Here is a 27,462-nt window from a genome sequence, read left to right on the forward strand (position 1 = left end):
GGTATCATCCCGCTGTTCCTCCTTTGAAGCAAGAAAATCATACAACTATTTTCATACTTTAAGGCAAATAGAAAACAAGTACAGAATCATCACTTCTCAATGTGCATATATTCACCAACTACATTCTGAGTTTACAGCATCTACTTAGTGCATGCTATGTCCACCATTTTCGTACACTGCATCTGAGTCTGCCTTCAATGCAGGCAGCATACAACATGCCTGACATTAACGACACAGTTCACTTTGATCATAGGAGGACTGATGACTCAGAGAGCATGTCAGTCATTATATCCTTGGCTACATCTTTGGGAGCAAATCTTGTGTCCCTGTATTTGTCATTTGATCATTTCTAAAATGTTAAGTTCTTTGAGGGACAGAGGCGTTCAAGCACTTCAAGGAGCTCATAGTGTAGCTACATCACTGTTCTGGAGGTGATGAGTAGCTACAGGCAATTTATGAAAGCAACAGAAATAAAAACTAATTTTCAGGCAAGAAATACATTTAAAATTTTTTTTTGCCAGTTGTTGCATTTACTCATTAGACATCATAAGAATTTATTTAATCCTCTACATATGTACATTATACATAGCTTTTTTACGTCTAGATTCCAAGTTCTTTGAGAGCAAGGATCACGTTCTAATAAACTTTGGATCCTGAAGAGAAGTTAAGCTCATTAATTACTCCATAGAAAATGGAACAGGGAAAAGCATTTTTAAAAAGAAAAATGTTAAACATTTTATTTTAGTTAACAAAAATGCAAGTTAATTTGAACTTTTTCATGTTTCTCTTTGAAGCATATCAGTTTCAAGTATCTGGGGTAATCATACCAATGACAATCTCTGCTAACCTACTTTTTACTGAAGAAAAAAAAGTTTAGTTCTATTTAGAAGAAATGATCACAAAAGTGAAATTACATTTAATTGTGCTGTTATAAAATGTCACTTACGGATAACAGTTCTTTTATTTTGTTTGATGTTTCTTTAAACCTCTGTAAATCCATACTATCTCTGTGTCCTTAACAGGGGGAAAGGAAAAAAGGTTACAATGAAAATTTTTTCTTCCCTATTAGATGAAGTAAAATCTTAGAAACAAACGATCTTTCAAGTAGTTTTCAGGCTCTGCAAACTTTCCTTTAGTTCTTCTTATAAGTCATACTGAAAATATCTACCAAGAAGGTATCTAATGGCAAACAACAAAGGCCTCCTATTGAGAACACCACAAACAGTCTAAGTCAACCTCAGAATGAAAAGGGGGACACTTTACTCTTCATAATGAAATATACAATAGATGGAGCCAGGCATAGTCGAACACCTGTAAGCCCAGCATTTGGGAGGTGGAGGCAGGAGCAACACGATCTTCAAATACATTTAAAAAAAACCTGGACTTTGTTAGGTTGGGATAGATTTAATGGAGGAAATGTTATTCAATTCTCCACATAAGCTAATAGTAAATATCAGTAATCTAATACCTAGATAACATGCCAGGTTGGACTTAATATGGATATTCTACATGGTCTTATTAACTGATTCTCCAGAAAATCATTAGTGTCCACAACTAGGTAAATTTGTAGGCTGGGAAAGCTAGAAAAACAGTTAAAGACTACAGTAGGAAGCCAATGGACAAAGTCAGACATGAAAAGGCAAAAGGCCTCAGGCAGACCTTGTAATAGTATGAATATAATTCTAAAAGAACAGATTATTACAAAAACCTCTCTAGTTAAATACTTTCACACTTTATCAGGAGACAATTAGAAGACTATCCTCTCCCAAATCACAGAGCTCAGCTAGCCCTATGATATTCTCTCTTCAGTTCTTTATTCTCCTCTATGGCATGCTGTCAGCATTTAAATATGCTTAGGTCTATATTACCATTTAACACAAAACCATCTGCCCAGTATGACAGACTATGCTTACAATAATGCCAGACTGGGGAAGCTGAGGCAAGAAAATTCCAAGTTCAAGGATAACATAGGCTATACAACTAGACCTTGTCTCAAAAAAAAAAAAAAATCCAAATAAAACATCCTAAGCATAAAAAACCAGTGTCAGTTACAACTCTTCTTCCTGTCATGATTAAGCTTTTCAGGGAATTGCCCAACTACCCTTTTATACTCTCCTCACACTTATGTTTTATTACTAAAGTCTAGCTCTCCATCACTTCCCTGGCCAAATAATTTTCATAAATGTTATTAACATGATTACTGTCAAAACAGGTTTTTTTTCTCTCCCATTACTTTACTCAAACTATCACAACAAGTACAAGACTTTTCTTTTGCACCAGTCTTTTCTGGTGCAATACTGGCATGATTGCTGTAGATTCAACTGCTTTCTAATGGACCTGAGACTTGCTCCACAAGACATCCATGCCTGATAGTGTAAACCCAGGTCTGTTACTTTGCTAACTGTTCTAAATGTCTTTCTGTACCCACAGACCTGGGCCGCCCTCAACCGTGGTCAGAGAAGTGTCTTTTGGCAGTGGGCAGCAGTCAGTGCAGAGACTCCTAACTGGTTAAGGAGCTGAGAATAAATGACTGTGAGTGCTAACCTTAAATGAGACATGGTATTAACCCACTAGCCAATGATCAGGGAACAGTGTGGAAAAGGAGGTGCAAAGAATTTAAAAGGTACCTCCTTTGTGCTGGTTCTTTAGTGCACAAGGTAGCTGATAAAAGTAGGAAAGGGGGCTGGAGCGATGGCTCAGCAATTAAGAACACTTGTTGGTCTTGAAGAGGATGCAGGTTCAGTTCCCAGCACCCACGTAGTAGCTTACAACGATCCATTAACTCTGCTTTCAGGGGACCTGATATCCTCTTCTGACCTCTGTGGGCAACAGACACACCCATGGTGCACAGCCATATATGCAGGGAAAAACTCATACACATAAAATAAAGAAAAATCTTAAAAAAAAAAAAATCTTTCTAGAAATGTTCTCATCTTTAGATATGTAATTAAGTAGACCACAAACACAGACATAGTTTTTATTAAACAGCTTTTCATAGGAACATCATATTGCCTAGTGTATCACTGTTAAGTAATGAATGAATGTGCTGTCCCTATAATCCTAACACAATTACTTGTAGTGCACCTCTCACTTTCAACACTGTCCTGGTTTATATACGAAATTACACATTGGCCCTATTCATATTGGTGTCAGTATGCAGCTTCTAACCTCTCTTGTACCTCTTGACTTTTACCCTAGCATCTACTACTCATGAATCACTCAGATCCTTCTAACAGTTGACAAATCCAACTGAAGATATATTTAAATTCAATGGCACCAAACAGGTATATAACAACAGAACTCTTACAGCCCAATTCAATTATTTTTGACTACTTCTGATTCCTCTAGAAGACTATATGACAAGGCCACCTGTCATACAGTATATTTTCATTAATTAGCTAATTACTTTTCTAAGGTAGTGTTTCTGACATCAAAAGCAACACTAATACGCAGTAAGAGTTTGTCAAACTTACCCACAAATGCTCCAAATTCTATGTTATCTCCTTCTGCAGCTTTATAGAAAACAGGTTCTGGATCTTTGGTTGCAGATTCTAAGTGGCTTTTGCAACTTGGCTGGGATGGAGTACTCACAGAAAATTTGGTTGGTGGGGATGACATATGTGGTGAACTATTAGGCGAACTTCCTAATTTCTGATTTTTATTAAATATTTTTAAGATTTCTACCCCATGTCGTCTCTGTCGTAATTCTGGGGGAGAAACAGCACTTGGGAATAAGGCACCACAGGAGGAACCAGCCTCTGGAATGTTGAATTCTTTTCTCTGGGGTATCACAGGCAAATCTTGACCAAACAAGTTATACTGGGGGTCTTTTTCATCTTTCACAGAAATATTACAAAGAAAAGGATTACTACTTTCACGATCACCTTGAGGAAGAGAGGAGCTCAATGTATTTACAACGCTATGCTTCTTCCACACAGATCTCACAGGAACGTCATCAATAAGATTCTGGGCCAAGTGTTTGGAAATACTCAGTTCTCGAGTGATCTCATTGTGGACTTTGCTAGCTTCTGAAGCTTTCTGGGCTGTAAGTGTTTTTAATGTATCTACTGTCAGGGCTGAGAGGTCTTGCAGATGACCAATTTGAGAATCTAAAGACTGTAATGATCTTTTTATGTAGTTGACACGATCTCCAACTTCTTTAATCTGAATGCACATCTGCTCCACTCTGTAAGGTGATAAAAAGGACATTTTACAGATGTTAAAATTAATGTAGATGGGACAGGGAGATGGCTCACTGGAGACTGGTGTTCAAGCTCAGGAACCCAGTCAGGAGAGAATGTCTCTGGCAAGGCTATCCTCTAATGTCTACACTCAAGCCACGGCGTATGTGCTACCCACATGTCATGCATACACAGGGAGAATAATTTTTTTTTTTTTGTTTCTGAGACAGGGTTTATCTGTGTTGTTCTGGCTGTCCTGGAACTGGCTCTATAGACCAGGCTGGTCTCGAACTCACAGAGATCCGCCTGGCTCTGCCTCCCAAGTGCTGGAATTAAAGGCGTGCGCCATCATGCCTGGCTTAAAACACAAAGTTTTTTTTTTTTTTTTTTTTTTTTTTTTTGGTTTTTCGAGACAGGGTTTCTCTGTGTAGCTTTGCGCCTTTCCTGGAACTCACTTGGTAGTCCAGGCTGGCCTCGAACTCACAGAGATCCGCCTGGCTCTGCCTCCCGAGTGCTGGGATTAAAGGCGTGCGCCACCACCGCCCGGCAAAACACAAAGTTTTACAAACAAATTTTGTTCCATAGGCTATCTGAGTCAACTCCTCACAAAATGTATATGCAACTACATATACAAAAGACTACCATCAGTGTCATACACAAATACCACATGCTTCTAACATGAGATAGAAACAATGTAAAAAAACAAAAGCTTTAAAATAGTTATGATAGCTTTATTTTTATCTTCTTGAACAGTTAAGAACACCAATTCTTCTCTCCTTTGTAACTATGTCAAAAGACAGGAGTGCTGATGACCTGACTCAGAGCATAAGCACTTTCCTAGTAAGTGTGAGGTCTGAACTTGACTCCCAGCACCACTAAAGAGTAAGTCAGGGGCTAGACAGGTGGCTCGGTGGTTAAGAGCACTTGCTGATCTTTCAGAGGACTTAGGGTTTGAATCCCCTCACCCCCATGGTGGCTCATGTAACTCCAGTCTCATGTCTGTAACTCCAGTTTCAGGGGATCTAATGCTCTCTTCTGACCTCCACAAGAAGCATGCATGTACATGGCACATGCGCGCGCGCGCACACACACACACACACACAGGCAAAACACTCATACACATAAAAAATAAAATAAAATTTAAAAATATTTATGAAAAGTAAAATAAAAGCTTGTAACAAGAGATCTACTGGATTACATGTAATAAATGCAAAGAACTAACCTGATTTTTCAATATGTAATATAAAACTTTTTGGTAAAATAAACTGAACAGTGAACATGTATCAACTAACAGGATCCATTCTAACATATAGTTAGTGATAATTAAAGAGCATTATCTACCTTTCAAAAGTGACACGGATTCTCTCTTCACTCCCAGAATGGAATTTGTCGTCCTTTTCATCAAAATACATCTCAACACACTGCTCTTCAAAGTCATGGAGTTTCTTTTGATCTTCTTCTGTTAAAAAAAGTTCTAAGGAGGAGAAGGCAAAAAAGAAATTAGAACACAAACCAATGAAGGCTACCCACCAGGTTTTCAAATTTCAGCTCTTGTGTCTTTTTCTCTTTCTACTTATTTATTTTTATGGACAGTGCCTCTCCACACAGCTTGCTTACTTATTTATTTAATAGACAGGATCTGTAGTGGGTACCTGTTCCACATATGAACTAGGGCATGGCCTCGGGGCTAGCTTAAGCTGAGGGGCATGTAAGCCTAGCCCACTCTCTCCCTTGTGGGCTTGGCGGGTGTGGACTGACTCAGGCGGCAGGAGCAGTGTAGGACAGGACACTGGCCTTCCAGGACCCTACGATTTTGCCTATTCTGTTTAGTGAGTTGTTTTCTCCAATTTATGTCCTAATAAACTGCCTATACCCCTTAAGCAGACTCCCTTGGATTTCTCAATATAAGGGTCTAAATACCTCTGGAACTCATAGACATCTCCCTGCTTCTGCCTCCCAAGTGCTGGGATTAAAGGCATACAGACCAGGCCTATCAAGTTTTAGGTATTTGGTCTCCTTTTAATTCCTTTTTTTGTACTTTGTCTTTCCTATTTCTTGCTTAGCTCTCTTGTCAAGTACCTTATTGGAGAAATTTAAGAAATAATTTTGAGAAATAAAACCATAAAAAATTTAAGCACAACTGAGGTGATTTATCTCAGGTTATATAAAGATGCATTAATTTTGTCTGTTTATAGAATGTTAAGAATGGCTTCTTGGGGTTGGGGATTTTAGCTCAGTGGTAGAGCTCTTGCCTAGCAAGCACAAGGCCCTGGGTTCGGTCCTCAGCTTGGGGGTGGGGGGGAATGGTTTCTTAGGGGCTGGACAGATGGCTCAGAAGTTAAGAGCACTGACTGCTCTTCCAGAGGTCCTGAGTTCAATTCCCAGCACCCACATGGTGGTTTACAACTGGATCTGATGCTCTCTTCTGGTGTGCAGATGTACATGCAGACACAACACCTATATACATAAAATATATGAATAAATCTTAAAAAAAAAAAAAAAAAAGAATGGCTTTTTAGAAGAGGTCAAATGACACAGCTTGCACTACCATTTTAACAAGAACAACAAAAACCCCTAAGTGCCATTCCCCAAAAGAAGTTAAATATTAAATTGATTTTTATGTATCATACTGTTTGCTTTTAATTAAATGATCAATAGTTTATTCCGAAGCCAAATATGAATTACCACGGCCCAGAAATAGAGATTTAGATTATGCAAATTCTATGTTCAAACATGGAAGCTGTTTCACGAAGTAATAGAACAGAGAAAGTCATAAACCAAGGCACTTTTCAAATATACAGAACACACATCTCAGCTATGATCTTATGTGATCTGATGACACTTAGCTTTTTGATTGGTAGAAAGTTAGAGTGTTGTTAAAGTTAACACATTTTTAAAAGTTTTATCTATAGTCGGGATGTTAGGTCCAACACAGGGTGGAAAGTGGAGGGGGGCTGCAAGGAACAGCTACTTAGTGAACTAAAGATTGCCCAAGATAAATAAATTGTAATTAGGCTCTGGACCTGAACATTCCAACCTCTGTCCAGTTACTGGGGTTTTAATCATCAGTCAGTCCTTGGAGACACCACCTCTTTCCAGGGATTCACATTTTGTGTACATGGGAAGGTGGTCATACATCATTATTAAATACAGCCATAAATTCCCACATAAGTAGGATGGGTTATTCATAATATCTGATATAGATGAGGCTGAATAGCAGGGAGGACAGCAAATCCCAATCCAGGTCTGACTTTTTTTTTCTTTTTTTCTTTTTTTTGTTTTTCGAGACAGAGTTTCTCTGTGTAGCCCTGGCTGTTCTGGAACTCACTTCGTAGACAAGGCTGGCCTCAAAGTCACAGAGATCCACCTGCCTCTTGCCTCCCAAGTATTGGGATTAAAGAGATGACCCACCACACCCAGCTGAAAAAAACCTTTTGTTCTCTGTATCTGACATAATATTTATTTGTGACATATAAAAGGACTACTATACTTGAAATGAATCAAGACTCAAATTGTACCTAAAATTGTTTTATGTTGAGGCGAATTTTAAGTTTTCACAGTAACTAATCCAACAGGCTGTCTGTAAAATCAATACTAAGCATTCAAGTTTAATACTGAGAAGCAAGAAAAACATTTTCCAAAATTTTTTTCACTTACTTGGTCCATCAGAAGTCTTATCTTTCTTTCTTCTTTTACATACACAGCAAAACAGAGAAACTATATGGCTAAGAATGATAAGTGGAGGAGGCAGAACTGGTTTTTCATGATAAGCCATAATAAAATGATAACGCTGATACTTCCATACAATATTGGAAATTGCCTTCACTTGTAAATATACATTACTAGAATAATGAACAAAAATAAAGCAAACAATTATTTCCTGAAAATTTAAATGCTAAATATTTCACTTTAATTTTGCACTACATACTCGAGTACACTTTCATTGAAGAAAAGTAAATGAGTAACTATAACAAATTTATGCCACACAAAAGGTTGATATTGTTGAGGACCTTAATAAGGACCTCAGAAAAATGGGAAGGAAAGGAGTAACTTGAGGCTTTTACAAAATTTTATGTAATGGATAAAACATTTTTTTTTTTTTTTGATAGAACAGTCTTTAACTCTAGCACTTGGGAGATAGAAGTAGACAGATAACTGTGACTTTGAGGCTAGCCTGGTTTACATAGTTCCAAGACAGCTAAGGCTATGCAGAGAAAGACCTTGTCTCAAAACACAAATTTAAAAACAAACAAACAAACAAAATGCTTGATATGCAAACATGAGAACCTGAATTCAAATCTCTGACACCCATGTGTAAATCAGGTGTGGCTGCGCATGCATGTAACCCCAGTGTTGTGGGACTGAGAAAATGCCTCCTAAGATTGTACCAGACAGCCAGCCTAGGTGAAATGGTAAGCCTTAGGTTCAGTGAGAGACCCTGTCTCAAGGGAGTAAGATGGACAGCTATAGAGGAAAACTTGGTATCCTCTATGTGTGCACGGACCAGAACACACACGCATACATACACACACCTCTACCCCCCAAAAATTAAGTTTAGTCTGGGCTACAGAAAGACACTCTAACTTAAAAAATAAATGATAGTTAATACTAATTTAGTAAAAATAAAATCTAGTTTCTTTTATACACTATCAAAATTAGAAACTAATAAGAAACATAATACTAAGTATCAGCAGGAAGTTAGGGATACAGCCTTATTTTGATTTAAAGCCAAAAGCCCTAGAAGTATATATCCTAAACAGTTCTGAACATTTAGAGAGACAGGGAAAAAATACATTTTGAAGAAATGTTTTGTAGCAAAAAACTATAATCTAATTGAGCAGTTAAATACACTGGCTTGAAATATGGTCTAGATCATGGAGAATGACATACGTTAAGAACTGTTAAATAAACATGAAGTTTTGCTTTAAAAAATATAAAACTTCCAGGTGTAGTAGCGCACACCTTTACTCCCATCACTTGGGAGGCAGAGGCAGGTGGAGGATCTCTGTGAGTTCCAGGACACCCAGAGCTGCAGAGAAACTCTGTCTTAAACAACAACAACAACAAAAACCCAACCAAACAAAAAATAATACATGTACACAAAGATTACTTTGAGAACCACAATTTATACATTCACCAAAATGGTTTATGGATGTCACCTAGACATCATTTGTAATTACTGATAAGTACTGTGTTTTTCTATAATTCTCTAGCAACCTAGGAAAAATCTCAGGTAAAAATTAAAAAATTTAATTTAATTAAAATTTTTTTTCCTATGTGTGTCATGCGCAGAGGTCTCCTCACCATGTAGTTCCTAGGAAATCAACTCAGGTCATTGGACTTGTTAATAAGTACCCAGTCTTTTCTCTTTTTTGTTTCCCAGAAGATTATATTTATAAACAAAGTACATGTTGAGGGGTGAGATGGGCAGACCACACAGGCTCACTGGCTAGCCAGTCTGACCAGACTGACAACGTCCAGAGTCAGTGAGACCCTTTCTTTGAAAATAAGGTGGAGGGCTTAGCAGTTAACAACACCGGCTGCTCTTTCGCAGAGTTTGGGTCTCAGCACTCACAACAGTCTGTAATTCCAGTTCCATGGGATCTGATGCTCCCTTCTGGTCATTGTGGGCACTGCATGAATGTGACACACACTGACACACTGACTGACTGACTGACTGACACACACACACTTGAATTTTATGTTGAAAATAATAAAACCTAACATTTAGAATTCCTTTGATTTGAAAATTCATGTCTTATTTGTAATTTTTAAAAAATAATTTAATACTTTAAGTTTCAATAAAATTGAGATTTTTAAAATACAGTATCTCATTCAAAATGTGAACTGTGTACCAAATAAATATAAGTGAATAAAATTCTTACTTGAAAAATGCGATAAGAAGATTAACCATAATGATATACTGTACAAAGAGGTAGACTGCTTGAAGAAATGGAGTCAACCATGTGCCAGGACCACAGATTTCCTTGATAGTGGAATCATTTGCACACACTTTGGGAAGAGAGAAAAGAATTTTAAATATAATAGTTCAGTGTTTCAGGTTCTTTGTCTCAACAGAAAATGCTGAGCACATGCAAATCTGCTTAAGAGTTTAAATGACAAGGATCTCTGAGATGTGGCCACTGGAGCTCTGCTTTACAAGGACTCCAACACTGAGGGCTGTGGGGCCTTCTGTTCTGCCACACCATGACATATGAACAAGGGGTATTACAGGTTATATCTCTCCGAAGTCAGGCTTAGACTGAGGGTAAAGGCAGATAAAAACCCCTAGATACAGTGAAATTTTAAATTTACATGAGAAAAATATCTAAACCTAAAAAGTATATGACAGCTCTATAGTAAACCCTATGAAGTTACAGACTTCATTGCACCTCCAAAGAGTACTAAAATACACTTTAAATATAATTATTAGATTTGGGATCTGGAGAGATGGCTAAATGGTTAAAAGTGAGGATCTGAGTTCAGTTACCAACACCCAGGTTGGGTGACTCAGAACCACCTATAACTGCAGCTTTGAATGGATCCCATGTTTCTGGCCTTCACAGGCACCTGCACTTAGGGGCACATGCCCACACACAGACAAACAAATATATATTTTTAAAATGACTAGATTTGAATTCCTTGTTCTCTATTACTTATACCTGAAATCTTTTCAAAACTATGACATAGCTAAACACAAGCGAGGAAGGGCACAGTTTTAATATCCAAAACAGTTACAATAAATAACACAAGATTTAATTGGTAGGGAAGGGATGAAACCGTCATGAATTAGAGATAATTCTATATATATAATTATAGTACACTTACAGTTAGTATTTAGTCACTATTTTGAAATGTGTATATAACTGAGGTTCTCATCATCATCACTATGTAGACGAGGCTGGCCTCAAAATCACAGATATCCTGTCTCTGCCTCACAAGCGTTGGGATTTTAAAGGTGTATTACAGCCTGGCAGTGGTGGCGCACGCCTTTAATCCCAGCACTTGGGAGGCAGAGACAAGCGGATCTACAAGACAAGACAAGACAAGCCTGGTCTACAGAGTAAGGTCCAGGACAGGCTCCAAAGCTACAGAGAAACCCTGTCTCGAAAAAACATGTTTTATAACAACCACACAGTAAGACATCATTAGAAAAATAGCAGGCAACAAAACCCTGAAAAATGACACTGAACGAGAAGCCATCAAATAAACATTCTGACAGGTTTACAAAGCATCACTATTTTAGCCACTAGGGGTGTGTTGAGAGATGTAAGTGTGGGGCAGGGAAGAATGGAGAGAGAGAGAGAGAGAGAGAGAGAGAGAGAGAGAGAGAGAGAGAGAGAGAACGAGAATACACAGTGCACTCTACAGCTCAGACGCAGAGGTCAGCACACCCTGAAAGCTATTACCAATCAGCCATGCTCAAAAATTATCTCGCAGAAATGTGTAACAGACATAATGCTTTTACTAAGAAAGGGTTGAACAGAGAGGAATGCTTCATTTATTAGTTTACTCAGGCTTTCAAAATTTTGATATAAACTTGAAAAAAAAATCAATTATCCCCTTAAAAAGCTAACATCATGTAAGCTTTTTCATGTTCACATAGGACCATTACTTTTGTCAGTAACACTGTGCTTGATCCAACACCAATCCACCCTAACTTGGTCTAGATACCCTCATCCCTTGAGAGGTAACCTTTCAAGAGAGAAGTAGTCAAGAGTTGACATAAACTAGTAGGATGGAAAGACAGGTTTCTCCTCTAAAGAGATTTCTTTCTCTATTAGTCCTTAGCTATGAATTAACCAACCCTAAACACTACTCTACTTCTGAAACTTTCTATTTGTGAGTTAATAATTATCCTCACTGTCTAAGAATGTAGGACAAACTCCTACTACATATGGTTGAACAGCTTTCAAAACACTTTTCAATCCGTATTTTGCTTTTTCTACTGTTAACTATTGTAAGGAAAATATGCAATACTTTTAGAATGCAATTCTGACTTTATAAGATAACCAAAAGATGATTTTGCAAACAAAAATCCTTACCATCAATTTCATATGCATAAACTTCACCAAAAATCATCCAGTATGGATGAAAAACTATATCTTTAGCAAGGGACCAAGATGGTGCTTCATGAGGATAAAGTATTGCCTTCCTGGGAACACCAAAACTAAGTAATACAAGAGCCATTATCACTACAATGTAGAACATATTGGCCACCTGTTTAAAAAAAAAAACAAAGTCACTGTTAAGACACAAGAAAATTTAATTCCTGTAACAAATTTCATCCTAAAAAGTGTTTCTAATGTTGAAATAGATAGTAGAATATTTGAGTTTCCATTTATTGCTGATAATAGCATTCAGGAAAATGTTATTGCTACATAAACCTTATGAGATTGTACTTTAAAATGACCAGTGAAGCCAAGCAAGTCACAGGTGTCTTTGTCTGTATAATAAACTGTATCAGTAGTTCAAAATATAGCCTATCTGACAAATATATCAAAAACTATAGTTACATGGGTAAATTTGGAGACTTAATTTCAGTAAATGCCAACTTTTAAAGCTTGTCAATTAACAATGGAGGTGCAGACTTTCTTCTACATTGCCTCATATATCTGTACTTTGCTCACATCACAGAAGGTGGGACTAGAGACATACCACCACGCAAATCTTCAATAGAAAGAAATATAAAAGCCCCTGTGAGTACAGTATAGATAAGAGGCCAAGAACATATGAGATAAAGCTTAAATGGAAAAAATGAAGATGTAACCTTTGGAGGAAGCAAGATAAAGGCTACTGGGATTATTATTATTTCTATATTAATTATATTAATATTATTATTATAGATTCACAGCTCCATGTGAAATCTATAATTATCTCAAAATTAAAGAAAAATGGTAGGAACAGAACAGAGAGAGGGAGGAGGAACGGATGGAGGCTGCAAAGGAGAGAGTGAAGGGAGGGAGAGAAGGAAGGGAAGAAGAAAAGTTAGTGTCAGTGAGAGCCCTTGTCTGCAAGGAATAAGATGAAGGCTAACAGAAGCTATCTAATGTCATCTTTTGTCCACTACAGATGTGCGTATGCATACACACACCCACACACCACAAACCCACTCCACATAAGCACACACACACATTGATGAAGTAAGCTTAAGGAATGGCAGATTCAGAGTATGAGGCAAATAAACCTAACTAAGAGATCTTTGTGGATCCAAGTAAAGCTATATTAAAATGTTTTTATAATTTTAAAGAAACAATTAATTCATGCATATCAGCAGACATTTCAACTTACCATTTTTCCAATCATCATTACATAAGGTCCTGCCTGTTGATTTACGGCTAGAAAATCTAGCAAACGCACATACCAAAATATTATATTAAGACAGTAAATTAATCTTCCAGCCACAAAAACATGATTATCATATGCATTCATAAAGTTCCATTTTGCTCCAAATCTTAGTCCAAATCCAATGAAGAAAGAAACTATGGCAATTGTGTCACTGACGTTGAAGTAGTCACTAAACCACACTTTGATCTTCTGGCTGATTTTCCCAGCTTCAGACATAAAGACCTAAAGGTTTAGCAAGGAAAAAAGTTAAATTAAATTCTTCCTATTAAAACACATATACAATCCAATTATAACATCACAGAGGAATTTTAGTTTCAAAGTATCTGAGATCTCTTGTATCTGACAATGTACTTAATAATAAAACAGTACAATAACAGGTAAAAGACTCCTTACAGGGTCAGGCATGGTGGCAAATACATTTAATCCCAGCACCTAGGAGGCAGAGACAGGCAGAACTGGCAGTCAGGGTTATATAGTGAGAGCCTGTCACAAAAACCAAAAAACACACAAACAAAAAAAGTCTTCTTATAAATGAATGACTTGCTCAACAAGGTGATGTAAATAGGAAGCTGGAATGTGGAATGTTTTTGAAATGTTCTTTTCAAATCAAAGCAGTATTTGAACACACTGGTAGTACATTCCAAAGACGCCTTATTTGCAGAAAATAAGTAATTCAATGGTTGAAGTAGCTGTGTATATCTAACTTATTAAAAATATTTACTACCCAAGTAATTAAAACAATTACCTTTTGAGTAATATATTCATGGCTACAAAATAAAAGTGTTCCCCAATAGTGAAGCCTGCTTTTTTTGCTTTCCTCTCAGGCAATTTCCCTTCCCACTAAAGGCAGATACAAATAGTACTATATTCACAAATACATGCAAAAAGTGTTATGAATATGTTATCATGAAACAAATTAATTTCAATCATGCTGACAAAATAATAGATTTCAAAAACACATGCAGTAGCAAAGCAGGAGGGAAATACTATGCCTAACTACTTCTTCAGACATGGAGTAACTTAGAACTACTCACAAGTGTGTTACAAGAATATAGCTACTAGTCTAAATAGAAAATACTCAGGCATGCACATAGTACATATTCATACATTGCAAACAAAACATTCATAACATAAAAAAGTCTTTTGGGCCGGGCGGTGGTGGCGCACGCCTTTAATCCCAGCACTCGGGAGGCAGAGCCAGGTGGATCTCTGTGAGTTCGAGGCCAGCCTGGGCTACCAAGTGAGTCCCAGGAAAGGCGCAAAGCCACACAGAGAAACCCTGTCTCGAAAAACCAAAAAAAAAAAAAAAAAAAAGTCTTTTGGGCTAGAGAGGTGGCTCAGTGGTAAAGAACACTGGCTACTCCTCCAGAGTACTCAGGTTTCATTGCCAGCACCTACACGGCAGCACATACCTCAACTCATCTAGGAGATCTGATGCCCTTTTCTGGCTTCAATGGGCACCAGGCACACACATCATACACAGACACAAGCACAGTTAAAACACTCATACACATAAAATAAAATAATGTAAATAGCCAGGCCTTTAATCCCAGCGCTTAGGAGGCAGAGGCAGGCAGAACTCTGAGTTTGAGACCAGCCTTGTCTACAGAGTGAGATCCAGGACAGGCTCCAAAGCCACACAGAGAAACTTAGTCTCAAAAAACAAACAAGTAACCGGGCGGTGGTGGCGCACGCCTTTAATCCCAGCACTCGGGAGGCAGAGCCAGGCGGATCTCTGTGAGTTTGAGGCCAGCCTGGGCTACCAAGTGAGTCCCAGGAAAGGCACAAAGCTACACAGAGAAACCCTGTCTCGAAAAACCAAAAAAAAAAAAAAAAAAAACCAAAAAAAAAAAAAAACAAGTAAATAAATTATTTGTTTTTATTTTTGAAACAGGGTTTCAAGTAGCCCAGATAGGCCCTCAAATCCACTGTATAGCAGAGGATGACCCTGAACATCTAAACCATTGAGCCTGCTTCCCAATGCTGAGATTACAGATGTACACCACCATCCCTCACCTTAAGCTTTTTGTTTGTTTGTTTTAAGGAAAGAACCTCCCTCTCCCAACTTAGGGTGTTATAAAGCTGACAATTTTAAAATGGAAAAATAAGAGACACAGAAATAAACCCAACTGGTGACTAGGGGCAACACAGGACACTTGAGTGGGTATACAGCATAAGTGCCCAATGGAAACCTACCTTTTATTTACCTGACTACTCACATGCATAGTCATTATTTCTGAGGAGTGTCAGAGATCATGTAAAACTTGAGGAAGTAAGATAAAAAAGAAAACCTATGCTTTGTTTCTGAGACAAATTATTATATTTGTAATGGTGGCAAAGTGAACATAAGTTACTAATAAACACTTTGTTGTTTTTCTGAGAGAAGATTTCTCTGTGTAGCCATGGTTATCCTGGAACTTCTTTGTAGGCCAGGCTGGCCTTGAATTCAGAGATCTGCCTGCTTCTGTCTCCAGAGTGCTGGGATTAAAAATATGTACCACCACCGCCCAGTTGAACCACTTTTTTTTAAAACCATGGTTTTCATAATGGCAAAATTAAACATGCTCCAGACTTCTATGTATCACTATTGAAATTACAGTAACATAACCACACACAACAAAATTAAACAATCTTGCATGCATACGTAAGTTACTGGTAAGAAAAACTGTAGACATACCTCACGGACTTTCTCAATAGCATAGGTAAAAATATAAGCGATAACAATCCATTCTTGAACTGAAGGTAACTGTTCCATTTGTACAAGAACTACAAATGTATAAAGCATCAGAAATCCTAAGTATGCCAACTAATAAAAGAGAAATAAAAGTTACATGAATAAAATTGATTACAAAATAAAACATTATGGATATTTTCATGTACACACAAAATCTAATTTGAGCTATGGAAGGCTACAGAAATGTAAAGACAGATATACATGTGGCAACCTGGGCTGGCTGTTTTAAGCAGCCACTCACATAAATGCAAATGTAAGCAATTCTCATTATTTCCATTAGTGGGGCAGAATTTGGGGATCAGATAATAGAGGTGTTTGCATTATCTCCATCTAGAAGGAACAAGAAATTTTCATATACAGAAGAAACGCAATAAATTAATCTGGGGATAATAAGGTGTGAATTTGAATGAGAAAGCAATGAACAAACTCAAATATTCATCCTAACATGAGACCATTTGTCAACTCTGGCAAATGTCTAATACTGATAAAAGTGAACAAACACCATTGCTGTTTTCCTGGGAAAGGCAATAAAAACTCACTCTCTCAAGCAAGGTACAGTGGCACATGCCAACATATACAAGCATCAGGAATTTCTAAGCCCAGCACTTGTGAGGTAGAGGCAGGAGGATCAAGAGTTCAAGGCCAGCCTTGCTTACATAGCAAGTTCAAGATCAGTCTGGCTACATGAAGCCCTCCCTGTTTCAAATAACCCCAAATCATCTCAGATAAAGCCTGTGGTTTGCAGGAGAGGCTAATTTCATGCGTTTCTTCAGACATGTTCCTTCCTACAGGATGCCAACAAGACAGTCAACTAGATGTTCCTAACTAGAGAACCAACAATGAGTAAAAACTACATTTCAACATATGGATACATTCGTCTATGGATTTATGCTTTTGTCAATACATTATTTCTACAGATTAAGAGAAAGGCCAATGCAGGAAAGCAATGGAGCACATGACTAAAGAAATGGCCACTGTAAATAAAGCCATGAGAGTGATCATCTGGATTACTCTCTGCCTTCCATCTTAAAGAAGCAGATTTTTATTTCTGAACCTTTCTGTGTGCTATATGCACAACGCTAAAACACAAAGTACAAAGTTTATTGTTTTGAGTTGACCTTTCAGCATTATTTTTGTTTTTCTTATGATGTGTGTGTTTGATGCTTATGGGGTGTGTGTGTGTCACACAGTGCACATGTGAAGGTCAGAAAGCAACACTGTGGATTTGGTTCTTCACTATCTTTACAGCCATGTTGCCAACTGCCAGCATTACTTTCGATTTTTTCCCCATATCCATCAAGTACTGGAGGTTAAATGCAGGGCCTCACACATGCTAAGCATATATTCTACTACTGGGCTATATTCACAACTTTATTTTCAGTAGAAAATTTACAAGTTACCTTCTTTTCGTTTGTTTTTTTGAAGACTGTCCTGAAACTTTCTATGTAGACTAAACTGGCCTTGAACTCCCAAGGATCCACCTGCTGGGATTAAAGGCATGTGCCACCACAATCGGCTTATACTTGTTACCTTTTAGAAAGGTGTATGCTTATTACATTATTTAATAAAATTTTAATTTCTAATCCGTACTAAAATTTGTTAGTGCTTATTATTCTAGACATTGGCAGCTTACATGAAGTAAGCCAAATGTAATGCTCTTTTAATAAGGAATGTATTTTCAGTGATCTAAATTATATGAAGATTAATATGGATTCCAGACTAAAAGTTTTCTAAAAAGCAACTTTTTGCTGGGCAGTGGTGGTGCATGCCTTTAATCACAGCACTTGGGAGATAGAAGCAGGTAGATTTCACTCAGTTTGAGGCCAGCCCTGGACTACAGAATGAGTTCCAAGACGGCCAGAGCTACACAGAGAAACCCTGTCATGAACCGCCCGCCGCCCCAAAAAGTATCTTTTAAAAACACCATGCTTTCCCCAGAACTAAAAACAAATAAACAAACTCCACCAAACCAAACCATGAACATAGCAATTTAAAAACATACCGTGTTAAACCAGAACTTTACAATTGGTGCATGATAAAAGGCATAAAACTTTCGTGTGATTGGAAGTTTTTTTGATTTAATATGTATCTCCATTTCATTCTTTCCTTCACTGTTGTCCAAAATCCGTACTTCTTTAAACACTTCCTAAAATTAAAAATACGTATTTAGTTTCTATTTCCTCATAACAAACTTACATCTACTCTGAAGTCTTCCATCCTTACCATGGGTATCTCTTCTGTTATGTTGTGGAAATTGTTTTCGCTGTCCTCCATAGTCATCTGATGAGCATCTTGAGATTGTGGGATATGGGACATTTCAGCTTTGGTTTTATACTCTAGCATTAATATGGCAGGTGGAACTAAAATGCTTAATATGACCTAGAGTTTTTAGAAACATAAAAGTTTGCATTTTAAAATGTTTGAGAATAAAACAGCAAGTTATGCATTAAATATCTTTTGATTGCTACCCATTTTGCCCTAAAAACTGTAGGTAAAATTAAAAATTCATTTTTCTTTACATACTGTATCATCTTAGCATTATGATAGTGACAGCATAGGTTTAATAACCAGTACAAATCGGTCCTTTAAGTAAAATCATTATAAGCCAAGTGGTGGTGGCACACAATCCCAGCACTTGGGAGGCAGAGGCAGGCAGATCTCTGTGAGTTGAGGCCAGCCTGGTCTACAGAGTGAGTTCCAGGACAGCCAGGACTGTTTCACAGAGAAACTCTGTTTCAAAAAACCAATAAATAAATAAACAAACAAACAAATAATCATTATAATTTGTTAAGAAAAATATTTTTAGCAAAACTTCAGCATTATAAAGGTGCTGTTGTTATTTTACCTGAGATTTCTCTTGTAAGTGCCCTATGCTATAGCATGATGACTCATTATACAACTATAAACCAGGACTGGAGAGACTGCTCAGTGGTTAAGAGCACTGATTGCTCTTCCAGAGGATCTGGGTTCAATTCCCAGCACTCACATGGCAGCTCACAACTGTCTGTATTTCCAGTTCTAGGGGATCTGACATCCTCACATAGACATGCAGGCAGGCAAAATACCAATGCATATAAAATAAAAATTTTTAAAAATCAAAAAAAAAAAAAAACAACTATAAACCAAAGTTTATTTTTTAAACTTTACATATCATTCTTATCCAACCTTCTGCCTTCTAATTTTTTACTGTATTAAAAGATGTAAGAGAGAATAAAAAGGAAGTTTAAAGTAGTATCTCTTATACAATGACAAACTAAAAGGACTAGCCATTTTACCCACATTCTTTTTTTTTTTTTTTTGGTTTTTCGAGACAGGGTTTCTCTTTGCACTTTTCCTGGAACTCGCTCTGTAGACCAGGCTGGCCTCGAACTCACAGAGATCCACCTGCCTCTGCCTCCCTTGCTGGGATTAAAGGCGTGCACCACTACCGCCCGGTTACCCAAATTCTTAACCTTAAATTCTGCATACATTGATACACTAATCTATACTATAAACTAGGCACATGGATAAATGTATTCGGTATCCTTCAGTAACACATTAAGTCAGTAGATGATAGCTCTAGAATTTTACAAATTAGTAATCACTCATTTCCTCATGTTCTAATTGCCTTCTATTATCCTTACAAATCATTTTACTGCAGATGTGTAGGCTAGTTTGTTCATACTTTTGTGGAAGCCCACAGAGGTTTCCTAGTGAGATCTGAGCTTGCTTTACCAACAGGGCTGCATAAAGGGATGATTGGATCACGGGCCTGGGTACCAGGTGTTTGGAAGGGTCTGCACTTGGCTGTATCTAGTAAGTGAGGTCTTTTGAATCACCCAGTGGCATTGTTATAAAAAGCCCTTTTGAATAAAGTTCTGGGCTGTTGAATATTGATCCAAGTCCTCCTGAAGCTAACCTGTGTCTCTTTTTATCTTCTTCTTGGCTAGGCCTATCATTCTATCTATCATTCCTTATTCTTCTCACATCTTCATAGGAACCCTGGAAAAGTTGAGGGTGGGTCCCTGACATACTTTGAATCTCATTATATACTTCAAATCTAATTATTTTTCAGATATACCTTATACCAGGAGTTTTTTCTCATATTCAGCCGTCCCATCCACATATCAGATAACAACATCTGTGTACAGGTGTGAGCCACAAAAGGTCTGAGTCTTGAAGAAACTGCTAATTTAAGGCAGGTTGAATTACTCCAGTTTTTCAGTTCATACGTGAGTAATTTCATAGCCATGGTTTCATCTTGCCTGAAGGATTGTTCCAATAATTCAACTGCCAGTTGGCCAAAATCACTACAAAACACACAAACAAACAAACAAACAAAAACCCACTAAAGTATACACAGGTAAAGAAACTATAAGGCTATTTTGTTTTTGTTGAGAATAAAACATCTTTAAGCATGTTAGTCGGAAACTCTAATACCCTCTCCAAACAAAAGAATCAATAAAATATAATTTAAAAAATTAAGAGCTAGAGAGATGGCTCAGCAGTTAAGAGCACTAGCAGCTCTTCCAGAGGGCCTAGGTGTGATTCCTAGCACCCACACGACGACTCACAATGGTCTGGAACTCTGTCCCAGGGGATATGACCCCCTTTTCTGGACTCCTTGGGCATCAGGCACACAAGAGGTATACAGACATATATGGAAGCAAAATACCCATACACATAAACTGAAAAAAATTTTTTTAAAGATACTCTACTACTGAGTTTACACACACCCCCAGTCTACAAGTGCACTTTTAACCAACTACTCTTAAACTATCCTTTAACTTTATTGTTTTAATATTGATTTTTAATTTAATTGTTATGGGTATGTGTGTGCCTAAGTATATGTATGTGCACTAAAAGTGGGCAGAGCCCACAGAGGTCAGAAGAAAGCATCAGATCCCCTGGAACTGTAGTTACTGTGGGTACTGCAAATTGAACCCAGGTCCTCCACAAGTACAGACAGTGCCCTTAATCACTAAGCCATCTTTCCAGCCCCTCTACATTGTATTTCAAACTTGGAAACAGGAACAATGTAGCTAGGGTCTAATTTCATCACCAGAAATAACATACACTGTAAATTCCCACTAAGTAGAAAAAGAATCCCTATAAGTTTTCAGCAACAACTGTTAATCTCTTCCAAAATTGGCTTACTTGGAGACAGGAAGAACTAAATATCTATTATAAAAATTCTAAAAATTACCTTTCTAGACTGATGTGAACACTATCTCCCAAAGCAAATTATAAACTTGTAAACTATTTTATTCTTTAGTATCTGTGATTCCATCATCCAAAATGGATTCCCTGTTTAAATTCAGTTCATTTCTCAAAAACACACCTCAAGCCAGGCGGTGGTGGCGCACGCCTTTAATCCCAGCACTGGGAGGCAGAGGCAGGGGGATCTCTGTGAGTTCGAGGCCAGCCTGATCTACAGAGTGAGTTCCAGGAAAGGTGCAAAGCTACACAGAGAAACCCTGTCTTGAAAAACCAAAACAACCACACCTCAAACCAAATATTCTTTTTAAAGAAAAAATTATTTTTATTTTATGTACATTGATGTTTTACCCATATATGTCTGTATGAGGGTGTTGGATTCTCTGAAACAGGAGGTATAGACAGTTGTGAGCTGCTATGTGGGAGCTGAGAATTGAACCCAGGTCCTCTGGAAGAGCAGCCAGTTCCATTAAGCGCTGAGCCATCTCTCCAGCCCCATGTTCTTTTTTTTATATTCCAAACAGAATTCTTAATGTAATTGCTACTATGTATACTTATTTAACTTCTCCCATTTATTTCTTGATTTCTGAAATTTTTAACACATCAAACAGCAAATTTCTTTTCAAATTTTAAAATTACATAATGCACCTAAAATATTTTTGTCTTAGTTACACCAATAAACTCAATATGCCCCTCAACCCTACATACATCCCTATTAAAGACTTAGCAGCACCCGACAGAGCATGCAGGCAAACACTTTAATGTGTTAAAATGTCATTAAAATGTCACTCACTTGGAATATTGTTTGAGTTCCTCTGAAGTATCATCTACCAGGTCACTCTGCTTTGCTTCATAAGCCATGGAACGATAGATCTTACAGGCAACTAACGCTTTAGCCATTGATTCTTCACCATGCTGCCACAGAAAGCGGGCCATGACCTGCCTCTTCATAAGGCAAGCCCAAATTAATAATTCATTAAGAGGATAAGGAAAGCGCTTGGTTTCTGGATCATCAATATCTACAATTTCATCTTTGGTTCTTTTCTTCTTCCCTTCTTCCATAGCTGTATCCATCTTCAAGGGAAAAAAATACTGTAAGACTCATAGTAAGGCCACATGAGGAGGCTGGGGACATAACTCTGTAGGACACAGCCTGCCTACTAGGCAAAGAGGTTTGGACCTGACCTCCAGCATCTTAAACCATTAGTGACGGTAATAAGAAGGCCATATGACAACCATCTTAGTGAATTTTTTTTTTTTTTTTTTTTTTTGAGACAAGGTTTCTTTGTGTAGCCTTGGCTGTCCTGGAACTCGCTCTGTAGACCAGGCTGGCCTCGAACTCACAGAGATCCGTCTGCCTCTGCTTCCCTGAGTGCTGGGATTAAAGGCGTGTGCCACCACTGACTGCCTGGCTTAGTGAAGTTTTTAAATAAATATCCTTTATTCAACTCATAATGCCTATAACAAAATTCATAATTCATCTTATAAAAATGTCAATTCAACAAAAAGGCTGAGGCATGGTCATAATATTTGAACTAATATCTGATAAAATACAAATTTAGTAAAAGTTTAGATAATACTCTTGTTGGGTATACTAGAATAAAAATTAAAGTCAGTTAAAAAAATTTTACGCCGGGCGGTGGTGGCGCACGCCTTTAATCCCAGCACTCGGGAGGCAGAGGCAGGCAGATCTCTGTGAGTTCGAGGCCAGCCTGGGCTACCAAGTGAGTTCCAGGAAAGGCGCAAAGCTACACAGAGAAACCCTGTCTCGAAAAACCAAAAAAAAAAAAAAAAATTTTTAAATCTGGCTATTATCACAGCTAAAATTGGACAAATTTAATAGAATCATAATTAATAATTCTCTGTCTTTGTGGGAAAATGAAGAGTCAAAGACATAAAAAAGTCCTAAACCAAAAGATAATCCAAGTTTTTACTTAATAATACTAATTAGTAAAAAGCAAAATTTAGGAAGGAAAATATTTCCATCTTTAGTATGCTTAACAAACCTTCTTTGAGGGGAGGGTTTTCAAGACAGGGTTTCTCTGTGTAGCCCTGGCTGTCCTGGAACTTGCTCTGTAGACCAGGGTGGCCTTGAACTCAGAAATGCACCTGCCTCTGCCTCCTGAGTGCTATTAAAGGTGTGCACCACTACTGCTGGCCCAAACCTATTTTCTTTAAAGAATAAAACAACATACCTTTGGTCTGTAGGGTTGGGCTGTTTTAATGAAATGATTGTGTCTCATTTTTTCCTTTTTATCAGCTCTATTGCCAAAAGTTTCATGACTCTTTCGCAACTGAGGAGTGCTGCTGGAGGTGTTTCGACCTGATCTCTGAAAATGAGAGCTTATTTTAAAAAAATTTTAAAATGCTGATATGTTACAAAAAATTTCAGGATGATTTATAAACATTTATGTGTAAAAATAGTTGGTTTAGGATTTCTTCCCTTTTTTCTTTTGAAATATCTGTCTCACTATGTAGCCTAGGCTAGTCTTGTGACTCTTGCTTCTGGCCCCAAAGGGCAAGGATTACATGTGTATCACAACAAATGCACTCATCCAGCCTCTGGCTGTAGTCTCCTTTCTTTCTGACAGAGCTCTCTCTGATGTTGTCAAGCCTGGCTCAGCCACCCCAGGAACTGGTACTACAAGTACGTACATGTTACCTATCCAACTTAAAAAATATTTTAATTACTTTTAGTTTGAATGTCAGGTTTAGTTTTATGACATAAAGTAGCCCTGGCTGGCCCGGAACTCTTTGTAGATCAGGCTGACACTGAACTCACAGAGGTCCTCCTGCTTCTGCCGAATGAATGCTGGGATTAAAGGTGTGCACTGCTATACCAACTGATATCTCACATTCAAAGACAATTATCACTGTCACTATTCTAATAAAACTAAAACACTTTGTCCTTTTTATGATGCTGGGTGTCTAATTTAGGAAGTGACTGATACAAACTAGGGAATCATTCTACCTTGGAAATCCCCTTAATTTTTTTGGTTGTTGCTTTGAGACAGGGTTTCAGCTGCAGTCCTGGTTAACTTGTAACTTACTATGTAAACCAGGCTGGCCTAAAACTCACAGCCAGCCTCCTGCACCTGTTAGGATTATAGGTATGCCCCATCAAACTCAGCTCATATACCTAATTCTTAACATTTAACCACCAAAATTATACATACCCGGTTATTCCCTCCAAGACTATTATATATTAATCGAAAACGTTTTCGTGTGTATGTGCATCTGTAGGTTCCTCCCATGAGATATTCAATCACAAGTCCTACATCAATTAGAGTGATCTTGTATCCTGGAGGAAGATTACCCTGAAAACAAAATATTAAATAGACAGGATGGTATGAGTCAGTCCAACCTAACAAAGAAAGACAGCTTGTTTTTACACCCTCCAACATTGCATACACAGAGGCTATAATCTATGAAACCTAAATACAGTACATATCACAAACTGGCCACTTCTTTAAAGTTTAAGCTCTTCCTATATTATTACATAAAACCACATAATTCCTATATTATTACATCAAAAACCACAGAAATGACATTTTTTTGTTTATGAAGTCTGGTTTATTGCCAGGTGTGGTGATAAACACCTTTAATCCCAGCACTCATGAGGTAGAAGCAGGTGGATCTCTGAGACCAAGGCCATCCTGGTATACATAGTGAGTTCCAAGAAAGCCAGGGCTATTTAGAGATCCTTTCTCAAAAAGAAAAATGATTTATTAATAGTACACTAACAGTAGAACATCAAAGTTTGACAAAATAAATTTTAAAAAGTATTTTAAGCTGGATGCAGTGGCACACGTCTTTAATCCTAGCACTCAGGAGGCAAGAGGCAGGCAGATCTCTTGTGAGCCCAGCCTGATCTACATAGTGAGTTCCAGGACAGCCAGAGCTACATAGTTACACCCTGTCTCAAGAAAACAATCCTAGCACTCCAGAAGCACAGGCAAGCAGATCTCTGTGAGTTTGAAGCCAGCCAGGCCTACAAATCGAGTTCAAGGACAGCCAGAGCTGTTATACAGAGAAATCCTGTCTCAAAAAACTAACAATTTTTTTTTTGGTGGATCTCACAATTTGAAAAAAAAAAAAAAAATGGAAAGGAAGAAAAAAAAAAGTATTTGACCCCAACAATTTGACTCTAAAATTAAAATGACTAATTCACAAAAAACATAAAAGAAGAAAGGTATCATGCTTCATATATCCAGGGTGACAACTGCTAGCATGAGTGTTAAAAGCATTTGGCTTTTCTTCAGCTCTGAATATCATCATCGTTCAGTGTCCTTTACACTGAGACATATTTCTAGGTAAGATATTTCTGATAAGAGAAAGATGACATATCCTATCATTGACCTTCCTCTTCTGGACCAATTAACATTATAAAATATATTGTGTTCTATCTGCTATGAGTAGAAGCTTAGGAGACTGGGATTAATTTCACGTTTTCTTTTTTCTTGGTGTGAATATAGTAGGTTCTTTATTATACAGTTTTTTAAAACTGTATGTGTATGGGTATTTTGTCTACATGTGTGTCTGTGAATCACATGTGTACTTACTGCCCAGAAGGCAGAAAAGGACCGATGCGCAGGACCTGGAGTTACAATTAGGCTCATGTGGGTGCTGGGAAAAGGATTGGAGTTCTCTCCAGTGCTCTTCTAGCTGACCCATCTCTGCAGTGCTAAGTTACTTACTTTTATGACAAAGATAGTTCTTATTTTATCTTGCACAAAAAGCTGTTGTTTCTATTCTCATTTTTAAAAACGTACTTAGGTGTTTTGAGGGCAAAAATAAAGTGCAAATGACTAAAAGGTATAGTTTTCCTATAACAGAGACAGTCTCTTACCTGTTTGACATCTCGAATGAGATGGAACAGCATTGGATTGGTCGGACCTTGTTTCTTAAGGGAAAACAAGAGGAAACTATTAGCTTTGGTCTAAAATAAATAAGCTCCCATTTTGTTCCTTACAGTACATACTGATACTTACAGTACTTACCAAGAGCCTCTTGAACACATTCTAAAGACTTCCTTGCTAATGGGTTCAATTTTAATTTTTACTGTTTTATATTTGGTTTATATTTCAGGGAGAAACTTCTTATCAACAATGAGTAATCCTTTTAATTTTTACATCAATTTAGAGACAGGACACAAATAAGGTTCAGTGTAATTATATTAGATGGTAATAATGGATAAAACCAAAATAAGGCTATAACCCTATTTAAAAGAAATTTATAACCCAGGGGGGAAGATACAATTCTTCTTAACTAGTCTAGATTTACTGAAAGCTGTGGAATATGTGAGCTGCTTTAAGCACAGAATAAAATTTCAATAAATGAAGACTAGATAGACAGAAAAAAGCAGGCCAGCATATTAAGTAATCAATACTTTACTAAATAGTTTGTGTGTTAAGAAAATGGTAGGTAATATACTCAGCACACACAGCATCTGAGGTTGGAGGTACCAAATAAAAAGACTAAGAAAGGGCCGGGCGGTGGTGGCGCACGCCTTTAATCCCAGCACTCGGGAGGCAGAGGCAGGCGGATCTCTGTGAGTTCGAGGCCAGCCTGGGCTACCAAGTGAGTTCCAGGAAAGGCGCAAAGCTACACAGAGAAACCCTGTCTCGAAAAACCAAAAAAAAAAAAAAAGACTAAGAAAGGTAGGTAGGGTGAAAATGTGGCTACTATCTAACATAATGACATAGGCCTTTAATCCTAGCTCTCTAGAAGCAGAAGCAGCCCAACTTTTATGAGTTCTAGACCAGCCTGGTCTATACTGAGAGTTGCAGGTAAGCCATGTCAACATAGTGAGACCCTGTATCAGAAATTTAAAATCACCAGTGTCTATTTCTGAAAACAATCCAGCTATATGGTGAGGATACTAAAGAGCCACCAAAGATTTCTAAACTACAGAAAGATATTGCAAAGTATGTTATTATAAAACCTAAAGAATTTGATCAAGGAAAGAGATTAAAGAAATATAGATAAGAAAATTAAAATGAT

The 27,462-nt window shown here is 37.5% G+C and overlaps 1 protein-coding gene across 5 annotated transcripts in view; it reads right to left on the bottom strand.

Annotated features, from left to right (window-relative positions):
* Nucleotides 1-27,462, bottom strand: part of Trpm7 (transient receptor potential cation channel subfamily M member 7) — a 98,930-nt gene that overhangs the window by 21,859 nt on the left and 49,609 nt on the right. For 4 of the 5 annotated variants that reach the window (XR_008214845.1, XM_052723049.1, XM_052723048.1 and 1 more), the window contains exons 13-27: nt 26,309-26,362; nt 24,636-24,776; nt 23,655-23,789; nt 22,253-22,533; nt 20,324-20,552; nt 18,487-18,642; nt 18,266-18,409; nt 16,207-16,335; nt 13,473-13,751; nt 12,227-12,401; nt 10,067-10,193; nt 7,839-8,023; nt 5,523-5,655; nt 3,474-4,186; nt 947-1,014 (exon numbers count right to left, since the gene is read on the bottom strand). Coding sequence is in view for 4 of the 5 variants with exons in the window: in XM_052723049.1 (XP_052579009.1) it covers nt 947-1,014; nt 3,474-4,186; nt 5,523-5,655; nt 7,839-8,023; nt 10,067-10,193; nt 12,227-12,401; nt 13,473-13,751; nt 16,207-16,335; nt 18,266-18,409; nt 18,487-18,642; nt 20,324-20,552; nt 22,253-22,533; nt 23,655-23,789; nt 24,636-24,776; nt 26,309-26,362 (2,949 nt within the window). In the remaining variant the exon portion in view is untranslated. Of the gene's footprint in view, nt 1-946; nt 1,015-1,041; nt 2,820-3,473; nt 4,187-5,522; nt 5,656-7,838; nt 8,024-10,066; nt 10,194-12,226; nt 12,402-13,472; nt 13,752-16,206; nt 16,336-18,265; nt 18,410-18,486; nt 18,643-20,323; nt 20,553-22,252; nt 22,534-23,654; nt 23,790-24,635; nt 24,777-26,308; nt 26,363-27,462 lie in introns of those variants that run through there. The other variant, XM_052723051.1, reaches the window with a different exon arrangement.

The sequence above is a fragment of the Peromyscus californicus genome, unplaced genomic scaffold (genome assembly GCF_007827085.1).
Source record: "Peromyscus californicus insignis strain IS unplaced genomic scaffold, ASM782708v3 Scaffold_7__1_contigs__length_154581171, whole genome shotgun sequence".
Taxonomy (NCBI): Eukaryota; Metazoa; Chordata; class Mammalia; order Rodentia; family Cricetidae; genus Peromyscus; species Peromyscus californicus.